General features: G+C 26.7%; 1 protein-coding gene across 1 annotated transcript in view; it reads left to right on the top strand.

The window, feature by feature from the left end:
- Nucleotides 1-27,812, top strand: part of LOC127283606 (max dimerization protein 1-like) — a 457,228-nt gene that overhangs the window by 246,245 nt on the left and 183,171 nt on the right. Inside the window, exon 5 of the mRNA XM_051308596.1 lies at nt 3,091-3,205. Within this exon, the coding sequence (XP_051164553.1) occupies nt 3,091-3,205 (115 nt within the window). The remainder of the gene's footprint in view (nt 1-3,090; nt 3,206-27,812) is intronic.

Raw genomic sequence — 27,812 nt, 5'->3', positions numbered from 1 at the left:
AAGAGAAAAAAAAGGTGACAGGCCCCGGAAAAAAAAGAAGTATACGATCCGGGTTATCGACGCGATCACGGGCCATTAGGCGCGTGAATACTCTCCCTGTACAATGGCAGCGATAAATACCCCACTCTTTGAAAAATATACAGCTCTGGCCATTCAAGTAATTTGGAAAGAATTTACACAACATGCGCTTTCATTGTTCTTTTGTTATTGTTTGTCGCAAAATTTTAATATGTAAATTTTTGAAGTCGAAAAAAAAAAATTTTTTTTTAAATTTTTACCTTTTTTACTAAAATTTGCCAGAGTACTGGCGCGACACTGGAACCAGTACTGTGCCAGTACTTTGCCAGTAATAAATTTTGTGACAGTAATAAAATCTTTTTTTTGTAACATACATCAAATTAAAGAGTCTAAAATGAAAGTTTATAGAAAGTAAATAATTAAAAAAAAAAAAAATTTTTTTAAATTGCAAAATTAATAGTATTTTTTATTTTGTTTAAAGAAATTGCGAAAATATTTTCGAGTTCTTGAAAAATTCATAGAATATTCGCTCTAAACTCCTATTAAGTATAAATATATGAGATTTATATTACCATATCATGCGGATTTACGAAGCCATAAACGACACAGATAATTTATAAAGGCTTAGTAACGAGGTATGTGACATTTTCATAACTTTAGTGGTATCTCTCGATAAAAAGTTGGATGCAAAGATTAGCGTTGTATCATGGAATATATATATATATATATATATATACTGTCAATTTTCATATATGGAATTTACGTTGACGCTTTTGAATATTTGAAAGTATGTCGTTAATGTTTTACTACGTGAATCAAAAATTAGTTCCAACAAAATTTATACGAAAAAAAAAACATTTTCTTTTACACTCACAATCAGAGAAAAGTTTTGTTTGAACCAAATATACCATTTTTTTTTTTTGGAGTAACATAATTATTTTTTGTTATTTCAAACAAAATTTATTTGATTTAAAATAAATATTTATTTGATCCAAATAAACTTTTTATTAATTCAACCAAAAGTTTTGGTTTTTTACTGAACCAAAATTTAGTTGTTTCAAATTAACCTTCTTGTATAAAAATACAAAAAAAAATAGTTTTCACTCATACCGTGCAATAAATAATTATATAATAATAAAATGCTTGGTCTGTCCTTCTGTCCTAACTTGAAGTTGGCCTTTTCTGATTTCACGTGTTTTTTGAATAGTACAAGATAGTAATTTGAAAAAAATTAATTTTTAAGGTACCAGGGGCCAACGAATACCTATTAAATATTAATTATAAAAATACAGGCCTCGAATCAACTTAAAGACACAAAAAAGTCATTTTAGTCGATTTATATTCCAAAAAAAAGTGGATTTGTTTTTCATTTTAACAAAAATATTTTACAGATTTTTAAATAAAAATTTTTTTTTTAATAATAATCCTTTTCGAAGGGTTAAAGTTGAAATTTTTAGAAATAATTAAATTTCAAAAGATATTGTTAATTTTCAAACAATTATTAAATTTTACAGAACTAAAAATAATTTATCAAACAATTTTTGGAAAACATTTTTTAAATTTAATTGAATTTTCAAAGATTTAAAATTGAGATTTTTGAAATTAATTGAAACTTTAAGTGATTTTTAATTAAAATTTTTGATGACTTCACTAAAAATTTATTAGAAAATGCGGACAAAATACAATAACCTGAAAATCATTTTTAATTGAAAAATGGTTTCAGATAGTTGAAATTTCAAAGAATATTATTAAAATAGTTAAAAATAATTGAATTTCCTTAGAGTTATAATTGAAATTATTAAATTTAAAAAAAAAAATTTTCGATGGAAAATTTTAGAAATAATTAAATATTAGATGCTTTTAAATTCAAATTATTGAAAATTCAATTCAATTAATTTTGAATTTAAATTTTTGAGAATAATGAAATTTTATTCGATTTTAAATTTGGAAAATAATTGAATTTTAGTTCATTTTGAATTGAAAATTTTGGGAAATAATTGAATTTTAATTGAAATTTTGGATAATAATTTAATTGAAGTTCATTTTTGATTGAAAATTTGGATAATTAATTTTGAATAGAAATTTTAGAAAATAATTGAATTTTATTCCATTTTAAATTGAAAACTTGGTAAATAATTAAATTTTAAATTGAAAATTTTTGATAATTATTGAATTTTTAATTGATTTTGAATTAAAATTTCGGGTAATAATTGAATTTTAGTTTATTTTGAATTGAAATTTTTGGGAAATAATTGAATTTTAATTGAAATTTTGGATAATAATTTAATTGAAGTTCATTTTTGATTGAAAATTTGGATAATTAATTTTGAATAGTAATTTTAGAAAATAATTGAATTTTATTTCATTTTAAATTGAAAACTTGGTAAATAATTAAATTTTAAATTGAAAATTTTTGATAATTATTGAATTTTTAATTGATTTTGAATTAAAATTTCGGGTAATAATTGAATTTTAGTTTATTTTGAATTGAAATTTTTAAAAAATAATTCAATTTTATTGTGATATATTTTTTTTTAATTATAAACAATTGTTAAATTTCATAAAAATTTTAATTGAAAAATAATTTTGATATAATTGAATTTGTGATGTATTTCATTAAAATTATTAAAAATAATTAATTTAGTGAAGAATCATTTTAGTTCAAAATTTGTTAAATAATTGAATTGAAGAAGATCTGAAGAAAATCTACATTTTATACTAAAAGAATGTATTTTATTTACATTTTTTTTTCAAATGTAAAAAAGAATGTCGCATTTTATTAAAATAAGTCGATAAAAGTCGGAAAAAGTCGTATAATCCGAGGCCTGTAAACATATAATTTTCATTATTATCATTTAATATGTAATAATATTCTAATAAATTAAATTATTATTGATAATATTAATCTTTAATTTCTTTATAACAAACAATTAAATACTCAATTTGGCGCGCGTTTAATTTTGCTAGTTTAAATTATAATATTTTTTCACGTTACTGCCAATAAATAAATTTTGTTAAAAAAAAAAATGTTAAATTTTAAAAAATTTTGAAATTGTTTTTTTTCTGTTACAGACGAGCACACCTTAGAAATTGTCTTGAAAAGCTGAAAGGACTTGTACCATTGGGTCCTGAAACGTCAAGGCATACCACGCTGGGACTTTTAACGAAGGCCAAGCGTTTTATCAAGGTTAGTAACTATACACTATAGTTATAGCAGGTGCATCTTATTTTCATTCAACGTGACGAAAATTTATAGTATTCTTGACTAGGTTGAAACAGGAAACAGATGCAAAACTATGAAGTGCATTTATCCTATGCCGTGAGTTGTATAATCTTTTATGGCGCAATTTATTTTCCACAAGTTCAGACATTATTTTTTTTTTCCCCCTTTTTTCTCATTCTTTCAATATAAATGTATATAAGTCGCGTCTCACAAGGTAGAGATCAAGATAAAATAGCCTCATAGTAATTAGATAATTTAATTTCTAGACTTGAAAATAATAATATTAAGTGTAGATCTAAAGATTTGAGAATTAGGGTGGTTTATTGTTTTTAAAAATAATTTTGGAAAAAAAAATTCCGATTAGGGATATGAGATAATGTCTACTCTATATAATTTTTGTTGGTTTTATATGTGTCTTTAGTAAATTTATTGTAGTTAATTATTATCTTTTTTTGTATTATTTATGATTTTATTTATTATTTCATTTTATGGGAAGGAATTTACTGTTTCGCTTATTTGTCTTTTTGTTTTAATTATTATATTATTCATTTATTATAATATTTCGTTTTTATTTATTTCGTATTTTTGATAATTATTTTATATTTATATAATGTTGAAGATAGGTAAGACATTTTTTTAATTTTATTTTAAACAAAAATAATAAAGAAAGAAAATTTAATTTCGAACGTAAAAAGACCGGGACGCATGATTATGTTCTAAAAATAATTCGTTAGAATTTTCATATTTTATGGAATTTTATTTGTCATAATTATTTTCGTGGCGAATTTTTATTTGTTCGAATGAAAATTCATCTGAAAGAAAATTCTACGCAATGAAATTTTATCTAATAAAAATAATTTAAAATGCCTATTATGTTAAATGGAAATTCGAGTAAATAAAAATTTTGACTAATAAAAATTCAAACAAATAAAAATTCTGTGAAGTTAATTTTTGGTTACATAAAAATTGTGTACTTTATTAGGGAGAAGGTGGGGGTGTGATTAAAGCCACGGTTGGGCACAAAGGGGAAGAGGTCTAAAAAGGTCGAAAAATTGGTCACGTATAGTTTATGGACGGCCTCTAATCATGCGTCTTAAAAAATCACACTATTGATTTAAAACAATAAAATTGAATTATTTTTTATTTTATAAATAGGAGAACTAATTATTTAAAAATTGTCTTATATTGTCAATTGTTTACTAGGGGTATAATTTTAAAATAGAATGCCCCATATATATTATGTATTCCACGCCAAAGTGTAAGTCTATTTTCAATTGCATCTCCGATTTTTTTGAGATTTTTTTTTCTTTTAGTACTAATTGAGACTAGCTTCCATGAATTTTTTCAAATTTTTTTAGCAAGCCGTTTTTGAGTTATGGAATTTTGAAAATTGGAGGATTTTCATGACTTTTAATTTTTGAATGCTCATATAACTTTCTTAAAAATGCATCAATTTTAAAAGTCTTTTTTTCAAAATGTGTGTTTTTAAACGTACTATTCAACAAAAAAATCGAAAATTTTTTTTAAACGATATTACTATCAAATTTTTGAGTTTTAATGATAAAAAGTCATTTTTCTCATTTGACGTACTGATCGTTTGTTTTCAAAATTTTTTCAAAAAAACTACTTCTTTTTACGAAATTTTTAAGCCTAGCCCGATAATGGGCAAACGATTTTTACTATATTTTCAGAATTTTTCAAAAATTTTTTAAAAATATTTTTGGTTTTTTTTTTATACTACGTACTTTTATGTATTTTAATGCGCTGATTACGAAAATCATAGTAACAATCCCAAAAAATTTGATTTTTATGGTGAAAACAAAAAAAAGTCCCAAAATTTATGTTTTTTTTCGTTTATTAGGTAAAATATGCAAAATTAAAAAAAAATGCATCAGATATAAAAAGTGTATTTTAATAAGATCTATAACTTTTGTGTAAACATTTTATATTTTACCCAATAAACGAAAAAAACCATAAATTTTGGGACTTTTTCATTATTTTTCACTATAAAAATCAAAATTTTTGGGATTGTTACTATGATTTTTGTAATCAGCGCATCAAAATACATAAAAGTACGTAAAATAAAAAAACCAAAAATTTTTTTAAAAATTTTTTTAAAAATTCTGAAAATATAGTAAATATCGTTTGCCTATTATCGGGCTAGGCTTAAAAGTTTCGTAAAAAGAAGTAGTTTTTTTGAAAAAATGTTGAGAAAATTCGATCAGTACGTCAAATGAGAAAAATGACTTTTTATCGTTAAAACATAAAAATTTGATAGTAATATCGTTAAAGTTCGTTTAAAAACACACATTTGGAAAATCAGACTTTTAAAATTGATGCATTTTTAAGAAAGTTATGAGCATTCAAAAATTACTCTCTAAATCTGAATTAGTAAAAATGTTTACTAATTAAAATTAGTGACTCACTTTTTGCTTCTGAATTAGTAAAATTTTACTAATTATTAGTAACTTTTACCAACAATTAGTAAAATTTAACTAATTCTAAAGCAAAAAGTGAGTCAATTAGTAAACATTTTTACTAATTCAGATTTAGAGAGTAAAAGTCATGAAAATTCTCCAATTTTCAAAATTCTATAACTCGAAAACGGCTTGCTAAAAAAAATTGAAAAAATTCATGGAAGCTAGTCTCAATCAGTACACTGAGAAAAATATGCTATTGAATCAACAGTATTTCTGCTAAAGGCATAAAAGTTATTGATTCAAAAGCACGTGCTATATAATCTGTATAATATTTTACAAATTCTATAGCATATGCTTCAGAATCAATGATTTTTATGCCTTTAGCAGAAATGCTGTTGATTCAATTGCATATTTTTCTCAGTGTACTAAAAGAAAAAAAAATATCTCAAAAAAATCGGAGATGCAATACCAGATGGACATACACTTTGGCGTGAAATACATCATATATATATATTATTAAAATAGGAATTAAAAAGGTGAAAAATAATTGAACACAAATTTATCCGTCACTATATGCGCTCGATCGAATGAAATATGCTGGCGGCAATCCGAAGGTAATTTAGCCATAGGATTGAGGACCATAAAACTTTCGATTTAATTCATGTCACGTAGCAAATTCGTTTCAGAGGGGTATATATATATAAAGAGAAAAAGAGAAAGAGAGCTAGGTGTATATATATGTTTTCGCGATGCGAAAGAGAAGCGGTATAGGATCGAAATAAGTCTCGTATACGCATTACTATAACTAGAGAAAGAGGAAGTGAGATTGAAGGCATAGAGGAGAAGCAGGAGGACGGGGGGGAGAAAGAAGAAAATAAGTATGAGAGTTAGGGGGCGGAAGAAGGCGCAGATCACAGATAGAAGCCACACCGTAAAGTTGGTTGCTTGAATATTTCATGTCATTTCCGCGAATGTGGCGCGCGGAGAGAGAGAGAGAGAGAGAATACAGCTTGAGGTTTGAGAGCCGTTGAAAAACGGGTCGGGTAATTAGCAAGAAAGATGGCGGAAAAGATGTCTGCCTAGTGTGAAAAGAATCGTGGCACCCGCGCGGGAGGAAACGGGTGGTGAAGGGGTGCACAAATAAAAGATTACTCGCCCTCTTGTGTCGCAGTGAAAAATGCGCGCCAAACTGTTCCCTTATACTTTTCTTTTCTCTCCTTCCACTTTTCTTTTCTTCGTTTCACTCGCATCTATATTCATGTCTATTAACTTATATGCCTATTTTTTCCAAAACCTCGTTTCATTTCTTCTATACATACGTAAATTATCCCCTCATTTTGTGTATATATGTCGTAGGCCTCTTAGTGAAATCTGACATTTCATGAAGCGCAAGCAGATTGTGAAATAATTATTTATTTCACTATGTGTCTAAAATTTTTAGACATTTCATGAAATTCAACGGTTATAATTATGCATTTAGTGTAATAGTATAAAATTATACAATATGTCTAATATTTTAAAGCATTTCATGAAATGACTAACAATAAGTCTCATTATGCCGATCATGAAAAGAGACAAATTTCGAGTTTGATTAATAAGAAATAATAATTTTTTTGAATGCAATAATATTTATTAATAAAAGATTAAAAAGGAATTTAATAAAGAAATACTTTATTTAAGTTTATTTGGTTTAATTGAAGATAAAACATTTCTTTTGTTATTTATTAGTGCAGGAGAGACTGTAAGCTTATCACAACCTTATCCTCCCACTTGGAAAGATTCCCCGGAAAGTGCCCCCTGGAAGTTCTATCAGAATTCCACCGGAACTTCCAACGTAATTCCGTCGGAATCCCATCGGAAATTCTTTGGAACTCCGATGGAATTCCGACGGAATTACACATCAGAAAAGTTTATTTCCAAATTCCACTTTTCACATTCTGCATTACAATTTTCACTTTTTGCATTTCACTTTTTACATTTCGCATTCAGAATTACAGTAGAATAACTTTAAGGCTTATTAAATAGTGAAAAAATCAAAAATAATAAAAAGAAAGAAAATAATAGCAATAATAATAAAAAAAAAATTGTAAATAATTTTTATTTTCGTACAAGAATAAACTGGTGAATTTTGAGAGTAATATATATATATTTTTTTTGTTATTCATTGTGTCGATTCGCTACAATAAATCTTGATCTAATTAAATTGTGCATTCATTATTTCTGCTTAATCGATCGATTATCTTGATGCATTACTCATCTGCCAAGTCATCTATATTGCATATATGTGTACTTTATTTCGGAACAATTTTTACGCTTATCCTCTTATTTCTTTGATGTCACGTCAATGTGTCTTGCGCTAGAGAGAAAAGTAATCAAATCCATTTTTTTTTCTCTATCGCCTTTCATTCTACTGCCTCGGATCTTATTGAGATTATACTAAGTATACTTTATTAGTTTGCACTTCTGATATCCTAACTGTTTACCAAAGTAAAAGAAAAATATAAATAACTTGTTTCTATCGCGTCAACCGCCCTCTTTTTTTTTATTCTTTCATTGATTATTATCTTTTACACGCAAGGCTGTATTTTTTCATTATTAGAAAAAAAAAATGAGAAATGAATTCTGCTTGTGAAGAGAAAAAGAGAAAAAAAATTATATTTTTTTTCTTTAAAAAAATTTAATTTAAAACGAGAATTTTTAGTTTTATTATTAAAAAATATTAATAGAAATTGTATTTTAATTTTTCATATTATATTATAATTTTAAATATTCAATATTGTTAGAAAAAAATTGACAAACCTAAACAACATTAATTTCGATGAATTGAAATTTCACCGATCCCTTCCCCGTAATCGAATTTATATTTTATAGAATTGTTACTTAAACGAATTTCCATTTTACAGAATTTTTGTTTCATAGAATTTGAATTTAAATTTTAAAAAAATTTTATTTTACAAAAAAAATATTATAAAGAATTCTATTCTAGCTGACTTTTGATTTCTTTTAATTTACATTTTACATAATTCTTAAAATGGCGAATTTTTATTTTACAGAATTTTTATTTGTACGAATAAACATGTGTCGGAAAAATTTGCACCGAAATATTTTCTGTCGATTATTTTTCGGACATTTGCAATTTCGGACAAATTCGGCGTTTTAAGAATTCAGTAAAATGTGAATTCGAATAAATCAAAATTCAGCTAGAATAGAATTCTTTCTGTAAAATAAAAATTCTTTTAAATTTAAATTCAAATTTGATGAAATAAAAATTTTGTACAATGAAAATTCGTTTAAATAACAATTCTGTAATATAAAAATTCGATTTAAATTAAATTTCTGTAACATAATAATTCGAAGAAATGTAAATTCGGCTGATAACACAGGTACGCAAAAAAAAATTTATGTTCTGAGTTCGAGGTCAAACCATGACTATTTTTTTTTGGGGGGGGGGGTCGCTGAAACCGAATATCAAGTCAGTTTAACATCATCACGTCAGGTATTTGACATAACCTCAAAAATATTCAAAATTTGGCGTTAAAATTTTAAAATCAAGAAAAATTTCGATCTATAAGCCTTACCGTGACTAGTTTATGTATTTAGTGTCGCTGAAGCCGAATTTGAGGTGTATTTAACCCTATCAAGTCTGATTTTTGAAACAAACTCAAAAAATTCCAAAATTTGACCCCAAAATTTTAAAATAAAAAAAATTCTAATTTATAAGTCTTACCATGTTTACTTTATATTTTTGAGGTCGCTGAAACCAAATCTAAAGTCTATTTAACCTCATCACGTCAAGCTTTTGACATAACCTCGAAAAAATCCCAAAATTTGATTTTTTAAATGTTTTTTTTATGTTATGTCAAAAGCTTGACGTGGTGGGTTTAAATAGACTTCAGATTTTGTTTTAGCGACTTCAGAAACGTAAAGTAAACATGGTAAGACTTATAAATTAGACTTTTTTTTATTTTAAAATTTTTAGGTCAAATTTTAGGATATTTTGAGTTTGCATCAAGAACCTGACTTGATGGGGTTAAATAGACTTCAGGTTTGGTTTCAGTGATCCCAAAAACAAAGTAGACAGACATGGTAATACTTATAGATCCGAATTTTTCTTGATATTAAAATTTTGAGGACGAATTTTGTGTTTTTTTTTAGGTAATGTCAAATAACTGCGACATAGTAGGGTTAAACTGACTTCAAATTCGATATCAACGACTCCAAAAACATAAAGTAGACATGGTAAGACTTGTAAAGCAGAATATTTTTTATTTCAAAATTTTTGAGTCAAATTTTGGGCTTTTTTGAATTAGTTTCAAATACCTAACGTAATGGAGTTTAATTGACTTTAGATTCGGTTTCAGCGACCTCAAAAACATATAAAGTAGTCATGGTTTGACCTCGAGCTCAGAGCATGAAATTTTTTTTTGCGTGCCTGGTGTTATAAAAATACTATAAGTAATGAAATTCTGTCAAATGAATATTCTAAAAAATTAATTTTAAAGCTTATTCTTGCATTCAGCTTAAATAAATATTCATATAGTGTGAGATTTTTTTCTAATGTCAAATTATGAAACTTGTTTTATAAAAAATAAAAAATTGTTCAATATTATTGAAGGATGTACTTAATATATACATACGCTGAAAGTCATCAAGGGTTTTTTGTGGTTGTACAGCAAACTGATTGCTTGTAAAAATAATATCCAACAATATAATGGCATATGCAGAAGGGTGTGACGGCTTCCATTCTTTGCCGCGTGGATATCTCTCGGCATCAAGAATTGAGGTTTTACTCCTTCTCTCCTCTGTGTTTTTTTTTTGTGCTTCATGTGCAGAGGAGCATACAACATGTCACGCCCCTCCGGACACCATTATCGTAAGATATTGCACGTGTATGTATAGGGAATATAAAGATGCGTGTATACAGACAAACAGAAGATGTAGTTTTTTGGGAGTTGGAAACACAGTGTCAGAGAAAAGTATATAGGGGGGTATAGTGAAGATGGGAGGAATATTTTTACGCTCGATAAACTTGAAAACGCCGCTGCTAAGTATCGAAGGACCTTTGAATTTTCCGTATTTGAGATGGAGGGGGGAGAGGTCCACCACAACACAACTTTTCGACTTTTATATACATATATATATATATATATATATCGTGGTAAACCTTTTTCTCTTTCTCTCTTTCTCTTATATGTATACTTATCGTATCTTTCCTTCGCCCAAACAGATTTTCTCTTCCGTTGCGCGCCCTCACAGTTTCTTCTTCAGTTTGCACGACTTGTGAATGTTTACGATCGGAAACTGTAACCAAATCACAATCGTCTTCAGGTTCAATTCTCTTTCTCTTTCTGTCGTCGTTTTTTTTTTTTCTTTTTCACAATATCATTGCTTCTGTTTGTGCAACTGTTTTTATCAAAAGTCGAGAGAAAATGGGAAGTAGTATTTGCGATATTTGGTCTTCTTTTTGTATGTTAATGTTCATCGTATGTTCATATCGTATACGCGAGATATCGTGAGGAAATTATTGGAAAATTGTTTTGTAGAAAAATATTTTTATTATTGTCGCAAAAAAAAAAGAAATGATGAACTCAAAATTGTCTTCACTTTTACCATTCCATTTCCACTCGGAAGTTTTTGGGGTCACTGATTACGAATCTGTCATTAGTTTTCCGAAATTCAAAATGGCGGATTTTTTTTTAATTTTGAATTTCAAAAAATCTAATGATAGATTCGTAATCAGCGACCCCAAAAATCCCCGAGTGACAAGTTCCGAGTCAAAACGACCAAATTTTAATTTTTTCGGCCGCCATATTGGATCCGCCATTTTGAATTTTGGAAAATCAAGCTTATATTCGTAATGAGCGACCCAAAAACTCTCTAGTAACAGTTTTCTAGCAAATCGGATCAATTTTTTAAAAAAAGTTCGCCATCTTGAATCTGCTATTTTGAATTTTGCAAAAATAATGTCATATTCGTGATCAGGGACCCCAAAAACTTTGTATACTAAGGGTAAAAGTGAAAAAGAAAGTGGTGAAATTGGAAATGGAATTCTAAAAGCAGAATGGTAAAAGTAGAAGTGTAATGGTAAAAATAGAAATATAATAAAATGAAAGTGAAAATGAAAGTGAAATAGTGAAAAGAAAAGTGTAATTTTTAATTTCTATTGTTAAATTTTCATTAACCAAACTGGAACAAACAAAAACAATTTTAAAAAAACTTTTAAAAATCACTTACAAATTATGACAGTTGTAATGAATGGTAAAAAATTTTAATTACATATATATAAATAAATTATAAATAGCAGTTGGAAAATTGGTGAAACTATTTTTTTTATATTTTTCATTTGAAGCGATTTTTATGCTGTGTTGGTAGTATATATATATAAAAAAAAATGAAAAAAAAAAAAATTGGAATATGTCCGAGAGAGTTTTCAAATTAGTTACGTTAAATTGAAGGGAATTCAAGCTTGTATGATGGCCTGTGATTTAGGAGGTATGAGGGGTTGAAAAAAAAAGTATTCAAAACAGCATATGATGTAATATTATGCATAGCGAGAGACTTCTGTTTCACATTTTGTACATTTCATTTCGTCCAGGAAAAAAATGCCGAGGATTTAAAATTTTAATTTCCTCTCGAATGCCTCGAGCTATCACGGGAAAAATTTTTATAAAATCACATCACTTCATAATCTTGACTGAGGGAAAATTAAAAGACTAATTCTGTTTTCTAATTTCATTAATGTTTTAAAAATTATATATGCATAAGAAAAAACTATTGTACTTTTTAAAATAATTTTGTAAAACAAACCATCGAGATGTTTTCACAATATTATACCTTAAAAGTAAACTAATACCCTAAGTAACTCTAAATATTAAAATTATATATGCAAATATTTATATTTAAATTAAATGTTTATATTATGAATCTATAAATTTGTGATATATATATATATATATATATATATATATATATATATATATATAAATATTCATTTATTCGGGTAAAGAAATTTATTTCAAAATCTTGTGAGTATAAAGTTAAAAAACTTGAGTCTGGAAATTAATAGCCTTTGAGAAAATCGGTATCATCTTGAGTCACCTCAGCCCAGCTTACGCCTGAAGGTGTTTTTGCGCTGAAATTGTAGACGTCAGCTTCTGAAATTTATAAAGCAAGTCATCCGCACAATTCATGATAAAAGGGATGGTTAAGCTTCTGGTCTTGAATTTACAGGATTGTGTATCCAAGCATGTGTAACCCTAGTAGAAATTTGTCGTGGATGCACTAGATTGACTCAAGTTACTTGACAGTTTTTCTCGCGGACGCTGATTCTAGCTGAACTGATAAATAACTGTGAAGTTACTGATCAGTGCTTTTTGAAAGAAATTCAAGTTGAACTTGATAATTCCACGACTCAAAGCTATCCAGTTTTTTTAATGGCACTGTCCAGTGCTGCTCGAAATTAAATTCATATCCTTGTCATGGCGGTGGCGCTTCAATAAGTCTAGTAACTGGACAGCTATGCTAGGATTTTGTGTATTGACATTTCGCTTGCTTGATTTAAAAAAATTACAACTTGTTTATAAAAATTAATAATAATAATATTAATATTCCTTTCTCAAAAAAAGACAGTGCATACAAAACACATGAAAATGTATCGAAATATCTCGGTGGTCGAAAAAATTGAATTTAAGAAAAAATGAACTTTGCTTTCCAGAGCATCTAAATCAATATTCATTTTATGAAAATCACTGTAAATTATTGTTCCACATATATATTTTTTGCATAACTTATCTTATTGCAATAAATATACACTTGCAAAATATTATTTGTTGTAAATGTTTGCCAGCTGTCATGAATCAGAAACGAACATAACCTATATTTAGTTGAAATCACTTGATTGGCCCAAGACAAAATAGCGCGCGCTTTTTTAAAATAATAAAATTTATTAAATTATAATAAAATAATTGCAATAAATTAAATTATTATGAAAATAATATTACCTTGAATAAAAAGTGTTTTTAGTTTTTAAAAAAAAATGATTAAACAATTATTATTATTTTCAGACAAATTTTACAAATATAGTAGAATATTATTTTTCTGTTTGAGTATATAATAATAATAATAATAATAATAATAATAATAATAATAATAATAATAATATTATATTATATCAATAATTATTAATTTATTAAAATAATTTTATTTATAAAATTTTACATATAATTTTTGAGGATAATAAATAAAAAAAATTAGTAATTAGTTTTTTATAATTGTCTAATGTTTAAATTAAATTATAAGTAAATCATTTAAAATCAAATAAACATCTAAAATGTTTATTTGCCTAGAAAATAATAAAAATAATATGCACAAATTCATAATATTATTAGGTACAGTGAAATACGTCAAGCATTTATTCTAATATCACTGATCAGAACGGCCGAGTTGCGTAAAGCGTGCGTTTCTTTCGTTCCCGCCCAGCGGACCCGTGTTCGCTCCCCGGTAGCCCCAAGATTTTTTCGTTGAAACTGCGAGAAGTGTTTTAAGGTTTATGTTATGACATTCATATTAATATAAAAATTATAATTGTTTCAGTGTTGTTAACAGTTCAGGTCAAGATGTTGGTTCAATCGTTTTACTTATGTAAATTTTTTTTTTAAATCCAGTTTAATTGTGAATGAAAAATTACATTTTTATAACGAATTACTATATTTAGTGCAATATATTTTCTTATAATAATTTTTGTTGATAATTGGAATATTTTTTTTAATTACATAAAATAAACGTGTTTACTACATTAAATCTTATTATTAAATGAATTTCGAAATATTTAAAAGAATTAATTTGACTAGTTTTTCAAAAGTCCTATTGATAAATAATTATCAAGTTGGGCTGGATAATAACTTGATGAAAAAAGCGTGACATGACATTCGAGTTTTTAGCTAGCTGGTCAGTCAAGTAACTAGACAGACTCCAGCGCGACTAGGCAGTTCCTTTAAAATAGCTAGGACAAATTTCTACTAGGGAAAGGAGAGCATCTAAGTGAAGTTGCATGGAAGTATATGGAGATGGAAGATACACATACATATACATATATGTATGTAGATGTAAATACATATATACACTTGTGAATATATGTACACATAGGCAAACTGTGGATACGCATCGCTGCACGCCTCTTCATGTACTGTCTATGGACAGCGGGAGACCGTACACCATTGTCCTAGCAGCCTGTAATTTACTAACTGCGCATCTATTGTGCGTCGCTGCTGTGTGTTTGCTACAACACCTTACTCTACCTTTCTCGTCACCCCATCCGAATACATCAAACCCCCCCCCCTTTCCTTTCTCGCCGGTTAAATTCCGAGATTGACACGACTCTAATCCCTGTGGTTATAATCTCCATAATTCCCTTTTTTTTTATTGCATTCGCCAATCATTTTACGATTCGTTGTCATTAGCCAATCAAAAAATTAATTCAATCATTTGATATATACTTGGAGATTGTACTCTTTTTAGGATGGTTGCAATACTACTTATTTAAACTCTTAAAACCCTTCACGTTAAACTGTGGATTATTAAATTTTACATTATTTAAACTCTACACAATTTTTCTTCTAATTCTCCAAAATTAAATTCAACACTGTTAAACCCTCAAAGAAAAAACCTGAACTCAAAATTATAGCGTATGCTACTCATTTTGATATGCAGCAAAAATGAGTCAGGTTGGTGGCGCCACTGTCTATGTCGTTTAGCATTGACTCATTTTTGCTGCATATCAAAATGAGACTAAATTTTTTCTGTGCTACATACATTTATTTAATGAATAGAACAATTAATTTTTAAAAAACAAAGTGTTATTTTATCCCAAAATTTGGTATTAAAATAATCCGTAAAAAATTCTACCCTTCACTGTAAAAAGAAAGTACTACCGATTTTGGGTATCAAAAAAGAACGAAATGATAATTTAGTACGTAAATTTGGTATTAAATTAAATACCTTTCGTTTTACAGTGTAGTTGAGAGTTAAATCTTACGGGTTTTAGCATTGGACAAAATTATCCACAATAAAAATAACACCAACTTTTTTCTGTGTTAACGGTGCGTGCAATTTAACTGGGTAAAATAAAACAAAACATTAATTTGTAAATAATTAATTATTACATAAATTGTAAATAATTTTATGTAAAGGTTTAACAGTTTAGAATTTAATTTTGGAGAATTTAAAAAAAAATTGTTGTAGAGTTTAAATAATGTAAAATTTAATATCGTACAGTGTAACGTGTGTAGAGTTTAAATATGTAGTATTACAACCGCCTTGTACTCCGTTGGGTATTTCTGAAATGGGATTTTAAAATAAGTTACAATGCAATACGTTTATAAATTAATTAATGTAATACACTTTAGAAACGAGATTTTCCATTTAACTATTTTTAATTTTTTCCAAAATAATATTTAATCAATATTAAATACGTGTTTAGAAATTATAATTATAAAATTATTGAAATTTTGCGAAACTATATTGTTTCACGTCACCGTAACATTTTTGTTATAAATAAATAAATAAATATTTATGTAAAAGTAATTTTAATATTAATATATAAAGGGAAACCTTTCACTACGAAGCACAGTGGTTCGAATAGCGAATCTAGCTGGACAAAAATCCTAGCTCAAAATGTTTTGAATGGATTTTTATGACACTTGGTATCTAAGGGTTTTCAGGCTCGCTGATTACGAATTTGACGTTAATTTTAAAAAATTCAAAATGGTGGATCCAATATGGCGGACTTTTTTTTAAATTCGTTTGATCTTCATAAAACTCATTATGTAGAGGTTTTTAGGATCGCTGATTACGAATTTAATGTCGGTTTTTAGAAATTCAAAATGTCGGATCCAATATTGTGGACTTTTTTAAAAATTTCGTTTGATTTCCATAAAACTCGTTATGTAGGGGTTTTTGGGGACGCTGATTACGAATTTAATGTTGGTTTTTAAAAATTCAAAATAGTGGATCCAATATGACGGATTTTCTTTAAAAAAATTATTCGATCTCCTTAAAACTCAATACCTAGGGGTATTTTTGGTCGCTGGTTACGAATTTGTTGTTGGCTTTTAAAAATTAAAAATGGCGGATCTAATTTAGCAAACAATTTTCATTTAAATTGATTGATTTTTATTAGTCCTGATATTTTAGAGGTTTTTAGGATTTCTGATTAAAAATTTAAAGTCATTTTTGAAAAATTAAAATTAGTGCCTTTTATAAAATAACATTAAATTCCTAATCATCGACCCCAAATGCCGTAGATATCGAGTTTCATAGAAATTTAACATTTTTTTATAAAATCATCCACCATATTAGTGCCGCCATTTTGAATTTTTAAAAATTCACTTCAAATTCGTAATCAGCGATCCCAAAAACTCATAGATACCAAGTTTCATTGAAATTGAACGATTTTTTAAAAAAGTTATCCGCCATTTTGGATCCGCCATTTTGAAATTTTAAAAATTGACTGCAGATTCATAATCAGCGACTAAAAATACCCATGAGTACTAAGTATCAGAACATTTGAGTCAGTAGATATTGTTGAACGACATTTAATACTTAAGGCATATCCGTCACCCGGAAGTTCAAAATGAAAATTTAAAAAAAGGTGGCTAAAGGTGGCTACTCTATACATTAAAAATAGTTTTACAACTGGCCAGCACAGGCTCCAGAAGTTCTGGTCCTTCGAAGTAAATAAAATTAATCTTAAATTATATAATTTAGTCCTATATATATATATAACGATCATAGATACAGAAAATATTAAGTGAAAATGTTTAAAATATGTTTTACACACAAGATAATACCTCTAGTTTACTTTGCAAAAGTATTTTGCTTTATTAGTTTCAAGCGAATTGCATAATTATATAATTTATAAGATATGTGTTGACGGTAATTTTTCACGAAAACAAAGATGCCGCGAATGGCAATATGTTTAAATTGTTTTTAAATGACAAATATTTTTTTTCCTGGAAACTAACATTCATATACGTTAATGTAGAACAACTAAACATACTATTCCTATAGTATTTATATTTTTTGAAGACACAAAAATTTTGAATTTTGTCCAGCTAGATTCGCAATTCGTACCACTGTGCGAAGGCAGTCTCAAATTATACACACGGAGTTCGTCATAGCGAGTATTAGATAGTTTCCAAAATTATCATAGTTCTCAGTGGTTACGTGCGGTAATAAAAATCTTAACGACCAAAAAGATACAATCTTACCAGGTCACTACATCAGGTGCTAATTGAAGATTCCTCAATTTACATCTTAAGGTAACCATACCAAACGTTATAAAACATAAGGATTTGTTTGATTGTCTTTCTTGTTACACTAATTATTGAGAATATTATACATTTTTTTAAATAAATAATTTATATATTATTTTTCAATTCATTCATTTAATAAAGCTCTCCCCAACTTAGTTAATTTAACTAAGTTAAATTGAGGAATTAGAATAGGGTAAAATAGTAAGTTCAAATTAGGTAAAATTAATAATAATTTAAATTTTAAATAAATATGACATAACAATTGTATTAACTTTCAAGTAAATTACTAAGACAAAAATAAAATATGATGAACAAACAATTTGAAATTCAAAGTTTGTCCAACTTCTGAAATGCCCTTCAACTCTTTTCATTAGTACAAAAATTTAATTATAGGAATCAAAGTTTAGTACTTGTTTTTCAAGCCTTATAAAATAGAGAATTTAGCTTGTGAAAATATAAATTTGAATTGCGAATAAAGTTAAAGAGAAGTGGATTAAATATTTGTTAACCGAATAATAATATACAATAACTTATTAAAAAATATATGGGGGAAAATTCCTGAAGTGAACCGATATAAAAAAAAAAGTTTTTGGATCGGGCTAAAATTTTTCCTAAATTTAGTACTATGGGTGAGTACTTCACCCACCAAATATTATTAAGTTTTATTAAAAACTGTAGAGGGGGGAGGGGGTTGTAGTTTTCAGTCAAGCGTCAACATTGAGTTTTTCTAATAATGGTAGCTATTATATACTGAAATGAAAAAAATTTTGACATATATGTTTTCGAAAGGTTTTTTCCTGCTCTTTCGAATGGTTTTAAAAATTTTTGAAAAAATTCAAAATTTGACCCGTTTTTTTGAAAATTAAAAATATTTTTGACTGTATCTCAAAATCGGCATTTTTTTTTTGAATTTTTTTTTTTTGAAATAAAGCTTAAAATATGTACTTTTAGTAAAAAAATTTTGGAAATGTCCTTTTTTTTGTTTTCCAGATATAAATAAATTTATTAACAAAAATTATTAAAAAATGAAATATTTCACAAAGGAATAAGTTTAAGGTAACTCTGAGATTAATATTTCAAAGCTTATGAAATTCCGCATCTAATGAGCTATGTGTGAAGTATTTTGAATTAACAGATTGTTAATAAATAATTATCAATGACTGCTAGTTAATTAATTAATTAAAATCTATTAATCCAAAATGCTTCACATAGGGCTCATTGGATGCGGAATTTAACCATTTTTAAGCTGATAATTTCAAATTTACTCTAACTTTATTTGCTTTTGAAATATTTCACTTTTTATAAATTTTTATTAATTTATTAGTTTATATCTCCGAAACAACTCTCTAAATCTGAATTAGTAAAAATGTTTACTAATTTGAATTAGTGACTCACTTTTTACTAATTCAGAAGCAAAAATTGAGCCACTAATTCAAATTAGTAAACTTTTTTACTAATTCAGATTTAGAGAGAAGAAACAAGGACATTTTCATAATACATTTTTTTTAACTTCTCTCTGCATTTACAGGGTTGAGACTGTCATTGGTTTATATCAATGCCTGCATTACAGTTGTGTAATGTATATGTGTGTAAATGTGTAAGTTTTATTTATATTGTTACAGTTGTGAAATGTATAAGTGTGGAAATGTGTAATTTTTATTTGTATTGTAAAAATTGGATTTATACTTTGTATTGTAGTGGTTTTATGTTTTATGTCATTAATTTCTTTTTTTTTCTTTTTTTTCTTAATTTTTTAATCATAAAAATGTGCCTTTTTTAGTTATGGAAATTATTTTTACTTTTTTTTCGATCTAGTTTGAATGACAGACTCAACCCTGTAAATGCAGAGAGAAGTTAAAAAAAATGTATTATGAAAATGTCCTTGTTTCTTGTTTCGGAGATATAAACTAATAAATTTATAAAAATTTATAAAAAGTGAAATATTTCAAGAGCAAATAAAGTTAGAGTGAATTTGAAATTATCAGCTTAAAGATGGTTAAATTCCGCATCCAATGAGCCCTATATGAAGCATTTTGGATTAATAGATTTTAATTAATTAATTAATTAACTAGCAGTCATTGATAATTATTTATTAACAATCTGTTAATTCAAAATACTTCACACATAGCTCATTAGATGCGGAATTTCATAAGCTTTGAAATATTAATCTCATAGTTACCTTAAACTTATTCCTTTGTGAAATAATTCATTTTTTAATAATTTTTGTTAATAAATTTATTTATATCTGGAAAACAAAAAAAAAGGACATTTCCAAAATTTTTTTACTAAAAGTACATATTTTAAGCTTTATTTCAAAAAAAAAAAAATTCAAAAAAAAAATGCCGATTTTGAGATACAGTCAAAAATATTTTTAATTTTCAAAAAAACGGGTCAAATTTTGAATTTTTTCAAAAATTTTTAAAACCATTCGAAAGAGCAGGAAAAAACCTTTCGAAAACATATATGTCAAAATTTTTTTCATTTCAGTATATAATAGCTACCATTATTAGAAAAACTCAATGTTGACGCTTGACTGAAAACTACAACCCCCTCCCCCCTCTACAGTTTTTAATAAAACTTAATAATATTTGGTGGGTGAAGTACTCACCCATAGTACTAAATTTAGGAAAAATTTTAGCCCGATCCAAAAACTTTTTTTTTTATATCGGTTCACTTCAGGAATTTTCCCCCATATACAAGAAATTCAATTGCACCACATACTTTGAATCTGAATTAGCAGATATTGACTAATTGATGTAGTAGTTTCTGACTAATTCACAAAGGACAGATTCGCTTACTTTATGAATAAGACTGAAAAAATTATATTCTAAATTTAAGAATATTTTCTTGTCGCCTATTGAAGAATATTTCCCATATAAAATGCCTGGGAAATTTACTTAAATAGACGCCAAGAAGATATTCTTAAATTTAGAATATAATTTTTTCAGTGTTATTTGCTATAGGTTTTTAGTACGTGACAAAACGAAAAGATTAAGTTTTTCAACAAATGAATTAGAAATTTGCTAAAACTAGGTTTTTTTGTTATTTTAAACAATCAAAATAACTAAATAGTGTTACGCCACAATAGATATAATTTTACTTAGTCAGATTTAAAGTGTAGGTGGTTTTTTGACGCAAAAGCTAATTATTTCCGAACAGAATATATAATATTTACACACACACACATACACATTATTTTTTTTTATAAAAAATGTAGACTGGGATAAAAGTGCGTGAGGTCCTGTACGAAGAAAAAGTCTTTCTCCCGCATCCCTCAAACACGAGAGTGGAATTCCAACGAAAGGTTCCCAAGAGAGATGAAACGAGAATAGAACAGACTGGCGTTGAACGGGTTGTTCATAGTGTGTGTGTGTGTATAGAACTCTTATATATACCTTCTACCTGTGAGCGAAGTACAAACGTACTAATTGCAAGTCCGCAACGCGGCATTGTCCTAATTGAGTTTTCCGCAGCAAGTCGCATTTGTTCCTTCATTTTTCATGCTCGAGGAATCCTCGACATGGCGAAATTTAAGTCCTTGGGATTAAACTGATGTCAAAAAGCTGTTTCAACCGTTCCCTATATATATACATGTTGGGCATCATTTTAGTCTTCGCTAATAATTAATTATTATTATTATTATTATTTTCTGCCTTCATTATATATAAAAATCTCAATATGTGTAAATACATATGATATTAGTGAAAAGAAAAATTATTTTGCTTCAATTAATTTTGAAATTATTTGACAAATATTTTTTAGGAACGTATATTTTTTACTTGCACCTAAAAAAATATTTATCAGAATCAAATAAAAATTAAATTGAATCAAATTCAATTATACACAGCCCGAAAAAATTTTAGCCTATGCTTTAAAACCAAGAATCAGACTATAGTTTTTCGAATTATTTCGACGTGCTGAATACGAATATGACTTTATCACACTAAAAAAAAAGTAGAATTTTTACCCCAAAATCGGTATAAAAATTAACTGTAACATCGTCTATGTGAAGTAGCATTGGTTAAAATTATCCGTAACAAAATTTATTCACCGTTTTTTCTGTGTTAGAATTGACCTAGAATGTCAGGTTTTTCGAGATATTCTAACCTTAAAGTGCAAAAAAGACGTTTTAAACTATATTTGAGGTTATGTAACATCCAGAGATAATTTTTTTTTCGAAAAGGTCGTTACAGAATTTGAAAGTACTATTTTTATCCTTTAAAATTCATTGTGAAACTTTAAAAAATCTTCATTTGTCTCTGAATTATTGTCATTTGAATTTTTCAATATTCGTAAATTGAGTAGTATCAAAAAATTCAAATGACGATAACTCAAGAGCCAAATAAAGATTTTTTAAATTTTCAAAATACATTTTAAAGGGTAACAATTATTGTACTTTCATATGCTGTAACGACATTTTTGGAAAAAAAATTATCTTTGGATGTTACATGTCCACGAAGCTGAATTATGCAACGTTTATGATAAACGATTTTTAAAGAAATAATTTTTTAAAATGAAAAATTCTATAATTTTTTGCCTAAAAAAAATTTCTTGCAGTTTTTATTAATCAATAAATTATAAAAAAATATTTTTTAGGCAAAAAATTATAGAATTTTTCAATTTAAAAAATTATTTCTTTAAAAATCGTTTATATAAACGTTGCGTACTTCAGCTTCATTACATGCCCTCAAATATAGTTAAAAACGTCTTATTTACACTTTTAGGTTAGAATATCACGAAAACCTGAAGTGCTGTGTCAATTCTGAGGTCAGATTCAGATTTAAAATGCTTTGAAAAAGCGTATAGTCTGGTTCTTAGTTCTAAAGTAAGCAAAAATTTTGTCGACCTGTGTTATTATTTTAATTACACTTATTGAAAGAAAATAAATTTTAATTAGATCAATTAAATAATTTCTTTAAACAAAATACGAAGTTTTTTCAAATAATTAATTTAACTGAAATATTTTTTTATTTTAATGCAATTAAAAATTATTTGACAAGACAAAATTTGGGACAGCTGCTGCACCAAAATTTTTTCAGTTGATATAAAGTGGTATAAATGAAGGGAGATTTATTATTATTATTAATTATTATATAGAAGTAAATTTATGGAGGAAGTTATTAGGGAATATTTTTATCGTAAGTTAAATATTGTTATTTCTGAGTTAACCCCGTGTTTACAAATTATAAGAGGGCATTAACATTGTAAACCCCAGTGGATTATAATCAATGTCGTTAAATTGTTTTGGCATTGTGCTTAACGATTAGTGTCAATCAATCGATATTACATATCGATCGATGTGATTAGCCGGCACATTCAAAACCACAAAAAAAAACATTCAAAATTGTTACGTTTTTATAAAATGTTAAATAAAAAAAAAATAATAATAATAACTAACAATGAATTCTAAAAAAAGTATTTTTTAAATTTTTATTTTCAATTTTAATTACCTCATAATTATAATTATATACATACATCTATGGATTTTCATATTTTGATTATATAAATTATCTCTTGCATATCAGATAATTAAGATTTTAATTATCTATTGATTATATGTTAATTTTGATTACCCTTGTATTTATGAATATATACTCTCTTAATTTGAATCAGTGAAATTTCACTGGTGGAATAGCGGTAGAAGTGCAATAGAAGTCGGTTACTGAATCATTTAGTGAAATTTTCACTGAAAATCAGTCAAATATCACTGATTTCCAGTGAAAATTTCACTAAATGAATCATAAGCCAAAAGTTTTGAACGTTCATATGAATGAAATTTTTTTTGCAACTTCTTCAAGTACGAATTTTATTACAAAATATTGTTCAAAATATCTAAAAAGAAGTTATTAATTTAATAATTATTTAATTTACTGTTTTATTTAACATAGTTATCATAATTTTTAATAATTTATTGATTGAAAAAAATATTTCGTTCATATGAACGTTCAAAACTTTCGGTTAATAAATGAATCAGTCAATCTGTATTATCGGTAATGGGTAAAACAGATTGACTGATTCATTTAGTAAAATTTTCACTTGAAATCAGTGATATATGAGTGATTTTCAGTGAAAATTTCACTAAATGATTCAGTAACCGACTTCTATTGCACTTCTACTGCTATTCCACCAGTGAAATTTCACTGATTCAAATTAAGAGAGTATATATATATATATGTGTGTTTTGATAAAAAAAAGAATTTCAATTATAAGGTAAACGTACACAATTACGGCCTAGTACGTTATTACGTGCTATTTCTTTATACTAATTGAAATAAGAAATTGATAAAATGTTTCAACAAGTGAAAAATTGCAACACAAACTTTGCTATTTATTAGATCAATATTCTGTGTTTTAATTACATCTATTTTGTTTATGTATTGAAAATAAAAGTTTTTGTCAGTCAGTCGACGACTGAGCTTTATGCTATACAATATACTGTAAGTGACAGCTAGGACTGAAGGTGATCTTCGTAAGGATATTAAAAGTGAAGTGTGTTTATTTTTTAATTTATTTTTTAATTTGTTGATTAATTATGATCTATTTAAATTATATTTTCTATTGCTGAATTATTTTTAAAAGTTTTCTTTATATAAAAATACTTTTTTAAATAGACGGAATTATGTTCGCTCTTCTCACACGAAGTACATTATTCCGTTTGAAACACGTAAATAGGGAATTACATTGTTTTATATTATACTTATTTTAATGAATCTAATAAGAATATTAAATGTGTTTACATTTTTTAACAAAAAATGAAATTATAAATAAACAAATGAGGTAATTGCGTACTAGTATTTTATTAACCATATTTGAAATATTTTATTAGAAATTATATGAACGGAATTAGGTTCAAAACATTTTATACATACATTCATTATTCCGTGCTATACGCCGTATTTAAGTTTAAGTAAAATGGAAAAAGAGTTTGTTCACAATTCTTTAATTTTAAACTTATTAATTATCATTTCAAGAGGCAAATTTTTAAAAGTATCGTTTTTTATAAGAATTATTAGGTATTGTCACGAAAATAATTCAAGCAAAATGTGAAAAAATATCAATTAAAAATTAATCAAATGAGTGGGACAAACTGGCGCTGGCTTGATAGAGACGATATCCTCATCTACGATGCTCAAGATGTTTTAAAAAAACTGAATCCTCTAGTATTATTTGATGACCGTAAAGTATATATGTTTAATGATTTATAATATTATTTCAAAACAAGTTAATGACCAAAGCGAGTAACCAAAGAAGAAAAATAATGACTGAATATTACAAAAATTATCATTTGAATAAACATTATTTTATTTGACATCTGTGTAAAAAATTCCCTTTTAAACACAATCTTAAACTAATTTTAAGATTATGTTATTAATATTCTTATAAGAATAATTATTATCAAACAAATTGATATTTTATATATAAGTATGTGTGAAAACCTGGAATATGCCGCAATTATGGACAAGTTGGAACGGAATTAGTTACATGACAAAATTTTTAGAACGGAATTACATACAATTGAAAGGATTTAAAATATATTAAAAAATAATATAAATTTAATTTTTGAACAGATATATAAAATGAAAAATTGAAAATGATTGATTAATTTTTACAATACAATTGTTTTCTTAAATTTTAAGTTACCTGATAAAATAAGAAAAATAAAATTCTCAGGAAGGGCCTTAACATGCCGTAATTGTGTACATTTACCTTATATCGTTTAGATTATAAATTAATTTTTTTCTACTATTTATAAATATTCTTGATGGAAGAGTGATTTTACTGAATGATAAATAGAAAAATCCATACATATATAAGGAGATGCACAACAGAGGGAAAAAAAAATCAACGCAAAGAGAAATATAATAAGCGCGCGAGTGTTCTATTTTCATTCCTTTTTTTCTCCTTGAGTTCTCTCATGTCTGATTCGGTGTGAAAATTCCGAATCGTAAAATGATAAAGTTAGATGGATCGTCTGTGTTGAGAGGAAGGGGGAAAGAAAGAAAATTGGTAATGGTGGTGGTTTAAAAGTGCAAGGGAACAAAGATGTATAGAGCCACGCTAGACTCTCGTTGAAAAGTTCTTGGCTTCGTGCTTTCATTCGACTCGATATGAGTTTACAACGGAGATAAGGGTATTAAAGCAACCAAGTCTACTCGTAAACTTCCGTCACTGACCCTAAAAGTGGGCCCCTTACTCTCTCTTCTTTTTCCTTTTATACACACACCCCCCCCCCATTCCCGTTTCTCTTGCCATCATTTTCTATCCAAGAAGCTTAATCGAGAATGTCGTAGACTTCTTATTTGAAAGATATCGATCGTCCAAAGAGAGGAGAGAGCCTTTAAATTCCAATTGGCATTCTATTACAAATTTCAGTGCTTCCCTTTCATTTTGAAAACATAATTTTCTTATATTATTTCTTTAAATATATACAGTCATTTTAATTATACAATTTATTTAATTATCGGTATTATATATATATATATATAGTAATTTAGTTTAATTACAGTAATTTAATTAAATTACTATAGAATACTATAATTTAATTATATATTTATTATTATAATTATATTTTTGTTAATAATTAATTGTAAAATTAAATTATTATAATTTTTTTTAATAATATAATATAATTTAATAATTTTGCATTGTATACGAATATGTTTGGATTATTTAACCCCTTCGCAGTCTAGTAGAAAAATCATTTGTGGGCCCAAAACGGTAAAAAAATAAATTTCCGAAAAAAATATCATATCATCTTATTTAAAGTTTTTGGGGTCGCTTTATCCAAATTTGATGTCAGATTTAAAAAATTAAAAATGGAGGACCCAATATGGCCACCCAATATGGAGGAAAAATTTAAAATTGATTCGAATCCTTCAAAATTTGGTACTTGGGGGTTTTTCAGGTCGCTGAATCCAAATTTGAGGTTAAATTTGGATTCAACGGCCCCAAAAACCCCCAAAAACCAAATTTTGAACGAATTGAATCAATTTTAAATTTTTCCTCCATATTGGATCCGCCGTTTTTATTTATTTTTGACCTCAAATTTGGATTCAGCCAACCCGAAAATCCCCGAGTACCAAATTTGGAACAAATCGAATCAATTTAAAAATTTTCTACCATATTGGGTCGCCATATTGAATTTTTTTAATCTCCCAGTCGAAAATCGTAAGTTTCCCTGAAGGGTTCACATGGCCTTCAGGTAACTGTTATGAAGGTTTCAAAAGCTTCATGGCAACTATTTATACATTAGACCTAAAATTCTGTGATATTTGCTTTCTGATTTCTTAACGGGAAGCTTTTTCTACAGCTTCTTGAATATCTGTGGACAGCTTCTAGCAAAAGGTCTACCAGTTTGCTTGGTGAATGCTTTCCTAATGCCTGGTTTAATGTGTAAGAAAGCAATTCTATTTGCTTTTCACAAGTTGCAAATTAATATGTAATTTAATTACCTTTTTTACACTTCCTGAAAACTAGAATAATTTCATTAAATTAAACTAAATCGAAAAATCATAAAAATTCTATAGTAATTTGTAAATCCATTTTATACAATTAATAATTATTCTTTATATATTATATAAAAATTATTTTTCAAAGAAAACGTTTATTTTTATACACTTAAATTATATACGAAAAAAATTATATATAACTTGAGCAAAATTTGGGGTTAGGAATACGAACACGGTGAAAACCTTTTATATTGAATAATGAATACAATTTCTTAAAAAAAAGACAAAATATTTAATATTTAAAAAAAAGATTATTATTTTTATACTTGATATTTATGAATATTTTTTATAAATAATATATTCTTTATTCTTTTAGAATTTCATAATTTAT

This window comes from Leptopilina boulardi, unplaced genomic scaffold (genome assembly GCF_019393585.1).
Source record: "Leptopilina boulardi isolate dan_hultmark-lab unplaced genomic scaffold, ZJU_Lbou_2.1 LbouV2_310, whole genome shotgun sequence".
Taxonomy (NCBI): Eukaryota; Metazoa; Arthropoda; class Insecta; order Hymenoptera; family Figitidae; genus Leptopilina; species Leptopilina boulardi.
Note: the sequence above shows the minus strand (reverse complement) of the source record. Positions and strands in the feature narration are given on the sequence as shown.